Source organism: Alexandromys fortis, unplaced genomic scaffold (genome assembly GCF_014885135.2).
Source record: "Alexandromys fortis isolate MF-2015 unplaced genomic scaffold, M_Fortis_MF-2015_v1.1 scaffold_123, whole genome shotgun sequence".
Taxonomy (NCBI): domain Eukaryota; kingdom Metazoa; phylum Chordata; class Mammalia; order Rodentia; family Cricetidae; genus Alexandromys; species Alexandromys fortis.
In genome coordinates, this window is record NW_026068003.1 from 2,563,765 (window position 1) to 2,581,801 (window position 18,037).

General features: G+C 39.9%; 1 protein-coding gene across 6 annotated transcripts in view; it reads right to left on the reverse strand.

The window, feature by feature from the left end:
• Fhit (fragile histidine triad diadenosine triphosphatase) overlaps positions 1-18,037 on the reverse strand; it is a 1,394,727-nt gene that overhangs the window by 259,357 nt on the left and 1,117,333 nt on the right. For all 6 annotated transcript variants that reach the window (XM_050161103.1, XM_050161102.1, XM_050161105.1 and 3 more), the window contains 2 exons: positions 6,850-6,995; positions 4,018-4,047 (listed from right to left, as the gene is read on the reverse strand). In XM_050161103.1, coding sequence (XP_050017060.1) covers positions 4,018-4,047; positions 6,850-6,995 — 176 coding nt within the window. The remainder of the gene's footprint in view (positions 1-4,017; positions 4,048-6,849; positions 6,996-18,037) is intronic.

Here is an 18,037-nt window from a genome sequence, read left to right on the forward strand (position 1 = left end):
TAAAATTAAACCTTTAAGTACAGCATCCAAGCACCACAAACACAGAAGAGTATATGCAAACATGATCTATAAATAGATTGTGAGATTACCTACCAGGAATAAATCTCTTCCCTCAATATACCCAAAGATGCTCATGTAACAGCCTCAGAGAAAATGTTTCATTTTAAGCTTATTAGAAGGCATTCCTTTTAAAAGAATGAGTTTGCCTTAGTGCCTTGGCTTGGCTAGAATTACACTTTGGATTAGGATTTAGTGGTGTGGGATGTTTTGATTGCCCTCTGACACTCAGGAGACTGACAGCAAAGTTTACTTTGAATCAGAAGTCAGAGCTAGCTCCTAGCTGGCCAAAATTAGCCATAGAGATTTTGGAGAGCTAAGGAAGTATGGAGAGACACTGGAAGTAGTAGGGAAGGCTTAGATAGATGCTTACAATATCGGAAATATATCACAGAAATTTCAGGAAACCTAAATGCCTGGCTGTACAGTGGAAAACAGAGGAGCATCAATTGTCGCTTCCTTGGGACTAATGATAGAGACTCAGGAGTAGATTATTCTCGGCACAAAAAGCACCGAAGCACATCCACTTGATCTAAATTTTATGCAGCTTCAGACACAAATACCTAAAGAAACAGGGCAAAGTATTTTTATGGAGAGGAGGAAGAGAGCTCGGAAAAGAAAGCAGCGCTGTGATCTAACAGCAGTAAGCTGGGGTAACTTATGGAGACCTGCTTGTCCCGAGTCTTCACAACTTACCAGAAAAAAAGCAGGGCTCTTCTGGGGGAGATTGTCTTATTTCTACTTTTGGGGTAGATAGGTCAGATAATTCTTTTATGGCCTCCTTCAAGGTAGAATGGTGAATGATGCTATAGGGTGAATCTTCCTCTTGCCACAGTTTTCTCAGTTTCCTTCATCTTAACCTATTCTAGCGGCCAACAAGCCAACTTCCTGGGCAACATGTTCTAAGCACCATCAGTAATGACAAAATCCAAAATCCAAAATCATAATAGATATGTGTATCTGTGTGTGTGTGTGTGTACATTCCCTGGAGACTAAAGAGGCAGCATGAAAAATGAACATTTGTAAACAAACAAATGTGCAAGAGACAATGAAGAATTTCTTGACAGGAATCCAGCTAGCCAACAGGACAAGGAGCATGATGTTCACCAGGTCAACTTGCGTGGGTACTGGGCAGGGCTGAGTAGCTGAGAGAGGACACAGATTTCCTCTGAAACCTGCAGGGTGTCCAGATCACCGCACTGAACATCTGGTGCCTGGCAGTGTTCTACTTTTAAGCTTGAGAAGGAAACCGAATAATCAATTGTCAAATAAGAGGTCACTTTTTACTTCAATATTTCCTTTTCCTTGTTACATGAGTCTTACTGAGTAAGCCAGGCCACCCTGTGTGTTGCTAGGCAGAATCTAAAGCCCCAGGAAAAAAAAATCTTGAAGTGCCATCATGTTCAAGAGGCTAACTCAGTGGTGTCCCCTCATTAACAATAACAACAGTTGCTTCAGGGAAAAAGACCATTAGTGGGCTATTGCTATTACTACCTGGCATGAGACAAAAGTGATTTAGAGCTCAGACATCAGACACAGCACTGAGAATCTCACACATAGGAAAAGGGGAAGAAAAACAAAAAAGGATATGCCCCAGGGTTTCCATGGTAGGCTGTCAAACGTCCCTTTAAAATGTGCAACAATGCGAATTTCAAAACATCAAATGCTCCCAGCCTCGACCCAGAACCTTCAAATGGTACATCTGGATTCTGAAGGTGCCACTCTGCTCCCTGGAGAAGCTGCCTGTGCTGCAGGGTGGGGCTCTATGCATCCCCGGTACCCAAAGGCCATCACCAAGTTACTTGGTCAGCAGAAGATAACATGGCTGGGAAACACCCACTGTTGGAAAGATCAGACTGTGTGTAATAATGAAGATTCCCGTCCTATCCCAGCGTTATTAATTAGGAGGTTTACCCAAACAACAGCTGAGATTCTTTGTGGTCGCGGCTAGGCTGTTTAGCTGGCATCCAGATAAACTTTCATGGAATGTGGTGTAAATAAAGTTTGACAAACACAGAATATATACTTCTATATAGAAGGACTTGCTGTAGCAGAATAGTTAACAAATGTCTACTATCTTTTCATCGTGGACTCTGTGTGTGTGTGTGTGTGTGTGTGTGTGATGAATTTTTCTTTATGTATGATATTCCACAAAGGTTGTGAATGGACCCCATGAATTTATACTGTGGAAATGGGGTGATCATCTGGAAAGAACAAAAAATTTTCAAACGTAATATGCTTATTTTAAAGAAAAAAAGATACAATTGTTTACAGAAATCAACTTGAGTGAAACAATACTGACTATGGTAAGTACACTTAATAATTCACACATAATACTTTATATTATAAATCTGTCCATCATCAACATCAATAACGCTAACAAAACCATGACACCTTGTTCAGGCAAGTGGGACAATATGGAGTTTGAAGCCCCATAGACATGGTCTTCAGCCTTCTGGACTCAAGGCTTACTTGTCTCCTTTAAAGAATTATGTTTAAAACATCATCTCCATCTTTCAAAAACCACAACATCTCTATCAACCACAAAAGAGAGCCCTTAGCACTCACCCCCATTTCATCCTTCTCCTGGTCCCTGGGAATTTCTAAGTTATTTTTTCCTACTCAAGTCCATTTGTATAGCAAATAACTTACCTGCCCTCTTTAGAATTGTGAAGTAAAATCTTGAGAGTACATAATCCACCTGCTCACATAACATTCATCTGTTTAGCCATCTCTGTGTTCTACTGGATAGCTGTGCATTCTTCCATGCACTTGCTCCGCCTTTGGTACTTTCCATGTTTGCTGAAACTTCACTAAACCCTAATCCAGTGCATTTTAAATTTACATTTGAATTCTGAGTTTTAAAACTCTGGCAGCCAAGCTTGAATATCTACGCATTGTATTTCAGGAATCAGTTTCAAAACAAAGTTACTGATATTGCATCCTCTTTTGACATCTGAATATTTGGATGCTCAGCATGGTCAGGGGCATGGATGGAAGCAGAATGGCACTCAACTGTGTTTGCTATGTCATGTGTTTGGAAAAATTGGGGTCACTCTTTTTATCACTAGGAATTTGCTGGCTTTCCTTTTGCGACAACCACTCACCATGAAAGTCCCCAGATATCCTATTTCCTATATACTACAATGGAGAAACATTCATTTGGTGTGACTTAGTGCCAAGTTACCCTGCTAGTCAAGGCCCTCCCTAAAGCCCAAAGCTTTATTTCACCATGTGTGGCATCAGCTGTATAGTATGGTTGGCTTCTCACTTCCACCACTGCAAACCCAGTCTTTTCTGTCACTTAAGCATCGAACCCAGTGTTTTGTGAAATAAGCTGGACTCTTGTTTCATAACCAGCAGGCTCTTCTTTTAGTTCTGTCCTAGAGGCTGTCATAATAAATCCTTCTTTCCTCTCTCGCCCACTTCAAAACCATTTTTGAACTCCAATGATCCCATTAAGTTTGGACTTTGATATTTAGTTGCTACAGAGAAGAGAAATATGTGGGCATGAAGAGAAAACAGGTCAAGGGACCCGGAGGGAAAGGAGGAACCTGACACACAACAATGTCCCCTTCTTGAAGAAGGGATAAGTGAAATTAAATTGTGTGCAGAAGTAAAAATATACCGGGTGATCTAGTCTGTACAGGACCCATAAAACCATAGAAAGTTGAGGCGCCCTGCCCTGTTCTGATTTAGGACTCCTCGATTTGGTTTCTGTTTTAGCATTTTCACAGTAATGATTTTACTACACAGGGTAAATGTCTTGTAAACTAATGGGAAACATACTGTTGGGCACAGTTTATAATGTCAGGATTTATGGTTCCTACACCGAGGGTCTCTCTGACCTCGAAGATAACATAATGAAACAGCAGTGTGCCGCAAATGGCTCATTGTGATTTTTTTATTAGCGCCCATAATCGCCTCTTATTAATTTGTGTGCACATAATAACCACTCACCTTCACAGTCTGTCCAGCTTCAGGACCATCCTAGAAGAAGGAGGAAGAAAGAGAAAGAGTTGAGGTGAGAACTGACGGATGATATTGCCTGCTTATTCAGAAATATTGCTCATTAATAATTTAGATCCAATTTCATCGTGTGTTAATTTGTAGTAGTCCCATGGGGACCATTCATTCTGAATGTGTGGGACCAGACAGGTCTCCAATTCCTTCTGAGTGAGGAGCTATGTATAAAATGATATGAATTATCAAGCAAGCCACTCCTTTCTCCTTTTCATGCTCTTTGCGTTCAGTTATGGCTGTAATCACATTAAAGGTAAGGCCGAAAATGTTTGAGGAGGCAAAGGACCACAGTTTGGTTATCTTTAAATCAGAAATCACTTAATTAATATCTGATTGAATTTCTCCTCTAGAAATCAACAAAGCAAGAAGATGAAGCATTTCGATGGGCACAATCTTTTCAAGCTCTTGTGACCTTGAGGCAGAAAAGTAGAAGTGGTTGATGGGGGTGTACCCTTATCCATGTATCTATCCCCCTTCCCAGATTCTCATGGCCAGCAAGACTATGGCCTACTGTCATTGTCTTTGTTGAATTCAAGCACACAGGCCTAGTCTCCAAATGCCATAGAAAGGGAAAGCGGTTGCTCCAGGGAAAAGGTGGCAAATTTCTCCGCAATAAAAATTTTCCAAATAGAATTATCAGTCTGTGGTTTTGGCTAAATACACATCTCTGTGAACCTGACTAGTGGGAAGAATTCACGCCCCATTGGCACAAGTCTGATGTGCATATCAAGCCTGTTCAAACCTGAGCCATAACCCATTAATGACTTATGAAGGCAACCCATCATTCTAACCAGTGCTCAAGAAGAAAGCTGTTAAAACGTGGATGTTGAGTTATGGTTACTTTATGCAGCTCTACTTCTTTATCTTCATAGGTGCGTGTGTATGTGATGGGGTACACAGAATTGTTACACACACATATATGTTACTGTGAAGTATAATTTTAAAGCGGTTCCACAACAGGACTTATGCAAAACTGCTCTAATTTACACATAGAAGTCACTATACTAATGAACTATGCTCTGATAACCAATCCTGATACCTCCTGGCAGATGTTCTCATCCATTTCTTTTACCTGGTCTCCTTGGGAATGGTTCACAATACAGGTTTGATAAACCTACCCCAAGTTGAACTACTGTCTGAAGGTGACTCAAATTGTATTTATAGGGATGCTGAGCTACTCCCAATACAGAGAAACCAGAATTTGTGTTTCAAGAAAGAGATGAACATTTTTGGTCAAAGACTTCAAAATATTGACTTTTATAACCTAGTCTATTTGGGGGCTCTATGATAAAAAGCATAGGAAAGATCATAAAGATGGTGTGAGGGTTAACAATTGATGGTCATGTGTTTTAGAACCAATTTTAGACATGTCTATCAGGGAGTTTCTAGATTAGAGTGATTGAGGAGGGTAATTCAATGCTAAAAATCAGTAGCAGCATCTCAAAGACTAGTGACCTGAACTAAATGAAAGGAAGAAAGTAGGTGAGCTGAGCATCAATACTCTTTCTTCTGGGCTACACTGTGGCTATGGTGTGAGCAGCTGCCTTGTATTCCTCCTACTATTTCCCTAATCTCACACTGTGAGTCAAAATGCATGCACCTTTGCTTCCTTAATTTAGATCTGCCAGGGTATTGTGTTACAGCAACAAGACTAACTGATGCAGATGGGAAGCATGCTGGCTCACTAGAGCAGCTCAGGATATAGTCCCTACACGTGGGAGAAGCCAGTCAATGACATCTAAGCACAAGGGCCCTTATGCATGCAAGGCCAACCCTAGCCCTAACCACAGGGATGCGAAGAGGCTCATGTGGTGTTACTAATTTACTCAGTTCCCAACTCTTGACAGATGTATCACGGACATCCCTCTCTCGACCTGAAGAATACTAGGTCAAGTTCGACCTGTCGATCTCTGATGATTAAAAAATCTGTTTTCTTCCATTTGTAGCGGGCCATGCTCAACAACCGCAAGTAAAAACCTGTGACTCAACACTGTGGTCTGTATTACGTTTAGAGAATAGTGAGCCCTACAAAGAGAAGGCTCAGATTAGCTGTTTTGTCATTGTTCTCCTTGGATCCACAGTTGTCAGAACATACCACAGAGCAAAAAGCCTTCCCCAACTCTGCTTCCTATGTAAAATCCTACTACTGGATAGTTTTCATCAATTTGACACAAAATAGAATAAAAACTAGAAAGAGGAAACCTTGGCGAGGAATTTCTATCATATCATCAGATTTGCCTGTGGAGATGTCTGTGGGGAGATTTTCTAGACTGCCAATTGATTGGGGAGGGTCTGACGTACTGTGAGCAGGGCGAGCTGTGACTATCTAAGAAAGGTAACTGAACGTGAACCCAGAAGCAAGCTAGTAAGCACTGCTGGCGGTGGTCTCTGCTTCCACTCCTGCCTCCAGGTCACTAACTTTTAAGCTTTTGTCTTAGCCCACCTCAATGGCCAGCTTTAGTGTGGAGATGTAAGGCAAATGAACCTTTTCTTCCTCCAAATTGCCTTTGGCTTGCCTTATCCCAACTGAGTCAAGCCCATAAAATCTCTTGTCTATGACTTCCACCTATGTTGTAAACAGCACACCAGGTACTTACTGTGATGCCATTCTGTAGACCACCTTGGGGCATCTGCCTTGGATTAGGGGTATCTTTTTTTTCTGCGGAACACTAAAACTACATCTCTGATAAAAAGGCTGGGATACAGAGCCAATGCGCACAACTTTGAGAAGAAAGGAAAGAAACATGTCTGAACAACTTGTTTACTCACTTGCATGGAGAAGGTGATGGAGGTCCCCTGGAAATGCTTCTCCACCACCGACCCTACTCTCTGGGTCACTTGGAACAGATCGGCCACTTCATCAGGACGTAGGTCACGGAAGCGCTCCACTGGCCTCAGCGGGCACACGAGGACGTCTGCAATCAGGTGGGTTAAGGAAAGTTTGGCTTGCTTTGGGTACTATTCTTAGGGCGTAGTTTATACGGACAGTACTAAGTCCCCTTGGCCCAGGACCTGAACTCTTGAAGACTAAGAAACGAACAAAGAAATAATTAGCAACCAAGAGCTTTAAAAGATGGTTAGTTTGCTTTGGGGGAGATGCCTTGGCACACAGGAGAACTTAAGAAAAGACATGGTCATGTGCACAGTGATACCAAAGCTCGCTGTGATAATTGCAGCAGGAGGCAAGATCTATTCTGGGCCATTATCACCTGATTCCCCCATTCTGAGGCTCATCTTCCCCAGTAGCTAAAGACACGGTGATGGAAGAGAGACTGGACCATCTAGGTGGTTTTACTAGGTCATCATGATTACACGGCCAAGCTACCCTGTAGAGAAAAGATAGGAACATGGAAAATGTGTGGTAGCAGACTACTTCAGTTTTACGGGGCTACCGATCCTCAGAAAAGGTACAGTGAGCCTCATCTATAGTTAACAGACATGCCATGGTGGTCAGATGTGGCACATGGATGAGCAGCCTGTGGGGCGCACAGATGTGAGCCTGCTCCACCTTGACAGAAGACCAGAGAGTTTTAGCTTATTCTTGCACTCTCAGTGTTGTAGACAACAGGTGTGGTTACAAACAAGAGATTCTGACTTTGGGTGTGGTTAGCTAGTGTTTGGGGTATAGAGGTGAATCTGCTCCATCTGGACCAAAGGCTGGAGAATTTAAGTCTATTACTTACATCATGTTAATGAACTTTGTTGCCTCCCCCTCCCCTTCGGAGTGAAGTATATAAGTATGTGGAAAATAAATGCAGACTGAATCAGCATTCACTTAATTTCCCTCCCTGTGCTGTTCTGTGTTTCTGTCTCTTATTTTTCTCATACCTGTTTCTTTTGCTTAGTAATTTTAACCCTCATGCTCCTACCCTGGAACATACAAATTTTGTCAAAGCAGGTCTCTGACAGCAGCCTATAACATGGGTTCCTTGAATGGATTACTCATAGCCTAAGATATTTCCAGTTAAATATTGAAAGAAAAGTCATCTCTTGTGTCAAAGAAACTGCATTCTACAGGTTAGACAGGGCAACATATTTACATTTCTGATCTGAGAAAATACCCAGGTATAGAGAAGAAGGATTAAAATTTATCGTTTATTTGGAAGCAAACTTATAGTTATGGTTACATTAATATTCTACATTTCTTTTTGTATGTTAACCTATTGTATATGCATACATACACACATATATATGAGATATATAGACTTGCCCTTGTGTGAATATATACATATAAGTTTCTTGACTTGTGAAGGTGTATCTCAATGAATCCATTGTAAGCTAAAATACCTTTACACAAATTCATGGAATACAGCTAACTTAAGGAGCATCAAAGCTTAGCTTAGCCTTTCGTAAACATTAGCCCACAGATGGGAAACATTATCTAAGTTTTGAAATAAAGTACTGACAATCATATGTAATTGATTGAAGGTTGTAATGTAAGTGAAAATCCGAGTGAGTAGATTGGAATGCTTTCCTAGTATTGTACTGAGAAATGAATGTCAACGCACTATACTCGGAGATTGACTCTGTGTATATACATACCACATACATTATTTGTTCACTTTTTAGAAACTTGCTAGAGAAAGCAAAACTGTTAATTTTTCTTTAACTGTATCCTCCCCCTCCCCTGCCCCTTTTTTTGTTTTAAGAAAGCATGCTTCTGCCTGGAGCCAAGCAGTAAGGGATCTCATAAAACTGCAATTCAGCAATTGCAAGTCTCACCAGAATACAAAGCGCTTTAACCCATCACACTATTGGACTCAAGGCCTTGGGGGCAGGACACAGAGCTCAGCTTGGCAGGCCTGGTTATTATATGAGATAGGGAAGAAAGAGGTAAACAGATGAATTTGGCCTAAATTCTGGGAATTCACATCCACAGTAAACCAGGAAAGGGGCTATTAATCTGAGTTCATTTTTCAAGGGGAGAAGGGTGGCTCCACCCATGGGCCATCTGATACTAACAAAGAAAATCACCCTTCTCTAGCAGGGCTATTTGATTATCTTGGGTCAATGAAACACTTAGAGATGAAGAATTTGCTTTGTTTTTCTTTAAGAAGATTGCCAGCCTCTACTCCCACAGGGTTGTTTTTTCTTTGGTAAGAGGGACTTTCCCATCCTCTTCCTCCCTACTTTTTTTCAACATAATATTTTCATTGATTATTTGGAAATTTCACACAATACACCCCGATTACACTCATGCCCCATTTCTCTCAGGTTCATGCATAAAAAAAAATACACCAAGTACAATTTGTGTTGCCCATATACTCCTGGATGATGGTCAAATCCCAGTGGCCAGCCCCTTAAAGATAGTGGCACCATTTCCCATGCCCCTATCAGAAGTCATTCATTGTGAGCCTCCCTTTCCTAGTCCTTCCTTAAACACATTGGATATCCATCTTTCTTTTGATCCTCAAACATACTAGGCTCCTTCCCTCCCAATCTGGGGGAGATTTCCTTCAACTCTTTCATCCTCCCGTTCCTGCTTCCTTCCCATCATTCAGATTTCAGTTCCGCAGTCATTTCCTCAAAGAATTTTTATGATACACATTTTTCATTACTAGCTTATTGTCCTATTTCAATTCTTCTTATAACCCTGGCCACCAGCAGTTACTGTTCTTGACTGGTCCCATAGGAAGAATGACTTGGTCTTGGTTATTGTTCATTGGTGTCTCAAACTCCAGAGACATTCAGTACTGCCGGAGCACATAGATAAATGGTAACCATGCACTCATATCAGCCACCTCTGAGTTCTAAGAGCTTGACTAACTACAGGTGATATTAATGTTTTATATATAAGAGAGGGATAATACACTGACTTTTTCTTTAAATCAAAAACATTTGTTTTTTTTTATCATGAATCATGATTAGAACTAATGTCTAGTGCTAATTCAGAAAGGTAAACTTATTTTTATGTAAACTAGTATTATATGAGCCCAAAGGAAATAAAATTATGACAGTAAGATATTTTAGAATCCTCTTAGAAGTAGACAGAACAGTTTACGGAAGTGATTTATTTCTATTTGGAGTCTTGGATAATCTGTATCTGTATAAATGCTGTTTCAGATCATGATTAAGAAATGTCATTCCACTGGGCTGTGAGGTAGCTCAGTGATTTATTTCTTTCCTAAAATGTTTGTGGCTTATGAGTTCATCTCTAGCACTTGCAAAGAATAAGTGTAGTTCATATATTCACTTACATTGAACCCCAGTAATATATATGCACTATTAAACTCTGGCCATAACATAAAAGAGATAATTGCTCTTATCTTCCTTCCCGCCCCAAAGGCAAGACAGGTATGGACAACCTCAGTAAAGAAAGAAGCACAAATATAAGCAAAGAGAGGTTGAGAACAATAGAGAAGGGCTTGTGCTGGGACTCTGGATGCCAAGGTGGATAGGAGAGAAAGGGGATTTTGAAGAGTTTGCACTCTATCATCCCAAGTTATCACAGGCTGTGAGCAGATCATTGCAACTAAGACCCACGTACACTGCTATCAACCATGGAGGAGGCTGAACCTAGCTCTGCTTTGGGTGTTAGATAAACTTCTCCATCTGCTTTCAAAGACTACTGCCCTTCCAAAATCAGAGGAAAGATGCTTTTGGAAGCAGTCTAATAATTTAAATATAGACTCAAAGAAAGATACATGGCATTCCTCCTGGGGGCAGAATTGCTGTCCTATTTATGTACTCCTATCTACTTAACCTTTCTAACGAGCCCATAAAATACTATTAGAACTCTAGTCTTGAAGTGCTAAATTATGGCTTACAGAAAAGAAACTTGCCAACACAGTCTAACCAAAACAAGATTATAACGAGAATCAATTCCCAGCTCTGCCTAATTCCACAGACCATGCCAGTGAGAATAGCGCTACGATAGTATCCTGCTTAGAGTTCCATGTTTCAGGTTTGGACCTGACCTTCACTAAAGGGGATATAAGTCATTATATCCTTAAAGAAGAGGAAGAAGTGATGAAAGGAAGATATTGTGCACACTGCTCAGGCTAGAGGCACACAGCGTTAGATGAAGAAAACAGAGGAGAAGGATAATTCCACAATGTAGACAGAGCTTCGTGCTGGGTTGTAGCCTTCTTGTCCTAACAAATAATTACAAGATCTAAGAACCATCTCGCAGCAGTGGCTGAGCTGAAGGACATAAGAAAGGACAGGATATGTTTTGGCCTTTTCCATTCTTGACTTTGTTTTTTTTTTTTTTTTTTCCCCACGTGTTGGGTCTTCCTAAGGAAGACTGGATGCTACAGTCAATATCGATGCTTAGGGTTATCTCACAATGAATGTCTCTGCTTATTGGGCATCTAATTATTGGTAATCCATGGCTTTTTCACAGCATTTCCATCCCAAGAGACCGCCAGAAACTTGGTTTTACCTCTTCTTACTCTTACCTATGCCTATCACGGCTCCTCAAGTGACTTTCTTCATACTGAAACAGTATGACCACATGACAAGCCCGATGTTACATTCATTGTATTTCAGCAGATTCAGAACACGCACACACACACACACACATACACACGAGAGAGAGAGAGAGAGAGAGAGAGAGAGAGAGAGAGAGAGAGAGAAATAAAATTAATTGACAGATTCAAAGTCACAATGTTAGTTCGGAGCTTGATCTCTTTAAGTTCAGGATGTTCATCTTCCCAAATCAAAGTGCTTTCCATTAACCAGGAAGAAGCTAAATCTTGCAACTCTGTAACCCTTCTCTGATGCCAAGCTTTGGCAGACATCAACATCAGCTGCAGAGTTGTCTTCTCAAATCAGAGCTTCAGAATCTTTTATCAACAATATCCTCTAGCCGACTGCTATCAATTACTGTGAGCTTCAACTTCAAAGGCCACTTAGCATGATGTACACTCTGGTGCAATAGCAAGAGGCCACGTCATGCCATTCCTGAGACCTCCTCTGCCGTCTTCCTGAACCTTAAAAGTTATAAATGTCTGGTTGGATTGAGAGCAAAAGGAAAGACTGCAAAGGTCAGATTCTTGGCACAGGGACAACAAATGTTCATATGTTGCTATATCTGTATGAAGAAGAAATTTAAGTTTTTAATTTCCTCACAAAGGAGAGTAATTGATAGATTCAAAAAGCAAATCAAAACAAAGAAACAAACAAAAAACAAAACAAAAAACTTTCCCAAGACATTTCTGTAACAAATATTTAAATACAGAACCATCATAGAGAAAAGAAAATGTATTAATTGGGGCAATTAAACAGCATGGCTGAACACTACTTTCAGAATTGTGTCCAGCTCCCCTTTTTTATTGTTTTTGCCTTTTAATTTGTTCTGCTTTAGAGATTAAAAATGTTAAAATCAACAAATAAATTAAATTACAAAAATATCACTAATGGTGAGGTTGATTAACATATATAGAGATGAATTTGTAATAAGGTGGTATTAAATAATATGATGATTTTTTAGAATCAATAAGAGTTTGTACTCATGTATACCACAGTACTGCATGAAGCTAAATAAGAAGAGATTTTCATCCAGTATAGTTCATCACTTCTTCCGGTCCTTGCATTGTCTTTCCTCCTATCTTTCTATGTTCTCTCTTTTCTTCCTTCCCTACCTCTTTCTCACCCTCCATCTATCCCATCCCTCCTCTTTCCTTCTGTCCTTCCATCTCTCCTTCTGAGATAATGGTGGGTATGAAAAACAGTTAATGTACTTAACAGCTAACATACAGCTTGAGCCCTTTCATAATTTTTATTCTGAGATAAGGTCTTGTTAAGTTGCTTAAATTGGTTGCAAACCTTGTGGTTTTCTGGCCTCAGCTTCCTGAGTCAGTGCGAATATAATTGTGTACCATCATGCAGAGTCTCTTATAGATGCTTTAAGTTATCATTAATGTCACTTGAAAGAACATCACGCCTTTTTAAAAACAAGAATCAATGCATTTGGTTTAAATAGCACACTCAAAGAGCTTAGAAACAAAGTAAATTCTATTCCCTCGGCAATGTAGGTACTTCAGTGAATTTTCATATTTCAAAGTCGAACTGTGAACTTCAAATTTAATAAATATGGTTCCATGCTAAAATGAAGGAGTGTAGAATGGTGATGGTTTGGATGACATCTTTCATCATTGAATACTATCATAGCATTGCAGTTACTCAATGAAGAATTAATGGTACACTTGATATGTATAGACATAAATGGTAGACATGCAGTTTAAAACAAATGGAACATCTAGATTGTGATCAATTGGGAAGAGTGTGATGAAGGTCATGATATGGCTCTATACAGGGTTGGGTAATTTTTTCACGTGTATCTATTAGCTCATCTTTTATCCTAGGAAATCTTCAGGTCAAAGATAAAGTAAAGCCATGGTCACATGGACAATATCAAGGTAAAGTTATATAATTAGTGCTCTTTTATTTACCTTCAACACTTAAACGTGGCACTCAGTGCTCAAAGGTGAAAATTACATTCACAGAGAAAGCAAAGGGGACTTCAAATAAAACTTAAATGGCAGGGAACGTGTACCTGCTTTGCATTCGGACATAGCCTTTGCCTTAAATTTCACATATATTTTCTGTGAATTTTTCAACACAAAGGATTGATGTGGGCTGGCATCACATTGTGAAAAATATGTTGGACATTAAACTACTCAGATGTGAAAGAAGTAAACAGTATCAGAAGGAGAAAAAAACAGCAAAGACATTGTTTGTTGTGTCCTACTGTCTTATTTAGGGTTATTGTTGCTGTGAAGAGACCACAGCACCTTTTACAAAGAAAACATTTAATTTATGTGGCTTGCATACACTTTAGAGGTAAGTCCATTATCATCATGGCAGGACACGCCAGTGTGCAGGCAGACATGGTGCTGGAGAAGTAGCTTAGAATCCTCCATCTTGCAGGCAATACAAAGTAGACCGAGGTACTGGGTGGGGCTTGGGCATATATGAGATCTCAAAGCTCACCTCCACAGTGACACAATTCCTCCAACAAAGCCGTAGCTACTTCAACAAAGTCAAACCTCCCAAGAGTGCCATTTCCTATGAGCTTATCCAGGCCAATTACATTCAAAATACCACATTCTCCTCACTGGTCCCAATAATCTTGTAACAATATTTTAATGCAAAATTTATTCAGTCCAATTTCAAAAGTCCCCATAGTCTATCACAGTCTCAACAATGTTTTAAAGTCCAAAGTTCAAAGTCTCTTCTGAGATTCATGCAATCTCTTGACTTTAATGTCTGTAAAAATCAAAATCCAAGAAGCAGATCACATACTTCCAACATATAACAGCACAGGATATAAATTATCATTCCGAAACATAGGGAAGGGAACACAGTGAGGAAATATTGAACCAAAGCAAGACCAAAAACCAGCTGGGCAAATTCCAAACTCTGCTTCTCCATGTCTAATGTAAAAATACTCTTCAGACCTTCAGCTCCATTCAGCTTTGTTGACTGTAATACACTTCTTTCTCTTGTGCTGGTTCCATTCCCTGTTAGCAGCTGTCCTTGGCAGGTATCCCATGACTCTGGCATCTCTACATCTTGAGGTCTCCAAGCCAATTTAGGCTTCAACTTCACAGGTTGATACAATGGCCTCCCTAGGCCTCCATTCAGTGACATCCCTGAGACTTGCATGACCTCAGCGGCTTTTCTTAGTCTCGGGGGCAAATTCTATAACCCCCACTTCTTCTCTCCTTAACTCTAGAATCACATGGCCAAAGCTGTTAAGTTCTGCTGCATACTAAGGTTGGAAGATGGCTCCCTCATTCAATCACATCTTCATTGTCTTCAAACCATATTTTCTATGGTTTCCTTCACTGTCTAAACTTGGCTGTCCTGAAACTGCATCTTTAGACCAGGCGAGCCTCAAACTCAGAGATTTGCCAGCCTCAGCCTTACCAGAGCTAGAATTAAAGGCATGTACCACCATACTGGGCTCTATGCTTCTCTTTAATACCTTTACACAAGTTGGAAATTTCGTTTGGTAAGATCTTGCCCTGAGGTCACCACTCCCTTTATTCCATTTCTTAATCCATTTATCTCCTTGAACATGGGGTTTAGTGCTATTCTACTGCCTGGTGTCTCTTTCTCAATCTGTGCATTTTGTATTTTTATTTGCTCAGCTTGGTTCTTTTTATTATAAATCTTCATCGGAGTTAACACTAATAACTACACAACATAGTTTATATTAAGCTGTTCTGTGAGTTCCTTTGCCAAAAAAATTAATACAAAACTCTTCACTTTAGCCTCAGGCCGACTTTTGGACAAGGGCAAAAAGCAGCCACATTTTTCACTAAAATATCACAAGATCAGTCTCTAGACCACATACTCACAGTCTTCTCTGGAACCTCTTGTTCCCCACAGTTCAAATGACTCTCATTGCCATTGTCGTCTATACTTCTACTAGTATGACCCATTAAGCAGTTCTTAAAGCATTCCACTGCTTTTCTAAGCCCAAAGATCCAAAGTCCAATTCCTTCTAACAAAAACATGGACAGGCCTATCACAACAATACTCCAATCCGTAGCAACAACTTATGTCTTAGTGAGAATTTCTATTACTATGAAAAGATATCATGACCATGGCCACTCTTATAAAGAACAACATGTAAATTTGGCAGCTCACTTTACAGTTCAGAGGATCCGGAGGGAAGAATGGGGGTGTGTTAGTTTTGACTGTCATGAGGGAGGCAAGAATATCAGTGCAAATACGGAGGACCTGACATTCTTCAATGATAAAGCAATAAAACTATTTTCTCAAGGACTCCCTTTTCTCCTTTCTTAATGATATAGAAGTCATTTCTGGGTCTCACGGTGGCTCTGAGTAACCATTATGGAAATCTATTATAATTGTTATTGTGCTACAGATAGACAGAAGTAACTGTGATTCGGATAATTCTAGTTAAGAGAGTTCTGGAAAAGAAGATGGACTGTCACTCAATTGTGTCTGTCCATCATTCATAAAGACAAGAATGGGACACACAAAATATGAATATGCTATAAAAATGCTCTCAGGAGCTCTAGGTTGGAGGCATGCTGGGACTTATGAAATATCACACACATGACAGCTGAAAGTTTTAAGAATCATCCCTAATGAGAAAAATTTTTATAACTACAGTTAATATTTAGTGTGAAAACCATATCTAAAATGCTATAAATAGGTTTTTACATGAAAGATAGATCAGAGAGTAATACTAAAAATGCATAATTACTGGAACTCTTCTAAAAATAAAAGATGGAATAAAAATAGTTCCCCCAAAACCTGACATGTATACAGCACTATCAGCATCACTGGTGAGCTAGAAATGATTCCCTGAGCACCTAAGCTCATAGAATGTCAGAGCAAAGTTAGATCCCCCAATTCCAGCACTCCCCAGACATATGCCAGAGTGAGCTTCATTACATCCAGAGAAGTATCTGGATTTGAATTTTAGGATTCTTTTTGCATTCTCTTCAAGAGCCATTTTGCATTAGGTCTTCAGAAGCCACCGTATCCTTACCACCTAAAGACGATGAGCTGATAGGTATGAACATGGAAGGAGAAGAGAGAGAATGAGAGGCCCAAAGGTGACAGACAGGTTCAAAGTTTTGGGCAGAGATGATAGCCAAGATTTTCTAGAACTGGAGAAATAGCCCGAATAAAGACAGACACAGCTACCATCTTTGGTTCCATACACTAAGCTACATAAAGGGATTCAGTTACAATTTGTTCAAAGTTAAATATAGCCTGTTTGTTGCTACTCTTGGAAAGAAAAACTTTTTATGAATATTTAAATTGTTTTGTTGTGTGTATGCATAAAATGTATACATACAATATATGTATATGTTGTATAAATGCAGATGTATACAAAACATGGCACCTTTGAAGCTCAGAGGGCAATCTCTGAGGTCAGTCCTCTCCTTCCACTTCTTTGGGGCAGGATCCAATAGTCTCACCACCACATAAACCAGACTTGCTGGCCCAGGACCTAGGGATTTCTCGTCTCTGCCTTCTGTATTGCTGTAGGAGTGCTGGACTTACAGAGGTGAGGTAACCATAGCAAGTTTTGCCCAGGTCTTGGGAATCCTAAGTCAGGTTTCATACTTAGGTAGTAAGAAGATTTTCAACTGAGCCACACCCCCTGCAAATAATGTTTTCTTCAGGAACATGAGGTTTCTTATGAGATCAACAAAAAGTCAAGACTCCACTTATTTAAATGTAAGTAACAAATTGTAAATGTCTTCAACCCCCAAACAAAAAAGATTACAGATCTCAGTTCTGTATCGCTGTGGCATAATCCTATCACATTCTGTGTAGATGCGTTGATCTCATTGGTTTAATAAAGAGTTAACTGGCCTATAGATAGGCAGGAAGAGGTTAGGCAGGAGAGCCAGACTGAGAGAATAGTGGGAGAAGAAGGGTAGAATGATTTCTTAACAATAAAAACACGGAGTCACTAGTCAGATGAAGAGGAAGCAGGACGTGTGCAAGATGTATATATGCATATACATATATATGTGTGTGTATATATATGTATATATATATTCATTTCCCCATCTGTCTAAATTCCAGACATTGACCCAGAAAAAGGAAAAGAATACATGCAAATGAATTTTCTCTTCTTTCTTTTTTTTACTACTGAGGACTGAACCTGGGGCCTTGTATATCCTTGCCAAGTGCTCTACTGCAATGTTCTAGCTCCAGTCTCCTGCTTTATTTTGAGATGAGGTCTTACAGTTCAGGCTTGTCTGCAGCTATGCAACCCATGTGGACTTGTCTGTCTTCCTTGCAATGCTCCTTTAACAGCCTCTTGGATGTCGGGATTACTTGTGTGTATAGCCATATCTGGCTATGTTTTTTGATTTGTTCTGTGTTTTGCTGTGTTCTATGAATTTAGGAATTGAATCCAAGGCCTCGCACAGGAAGTCCTCTGCCCCTGAATTATATCTCCAGCCCTGAGTCAAGGTAACCATGGTAGAAGAGATAAGACCCGAGTTGAGAA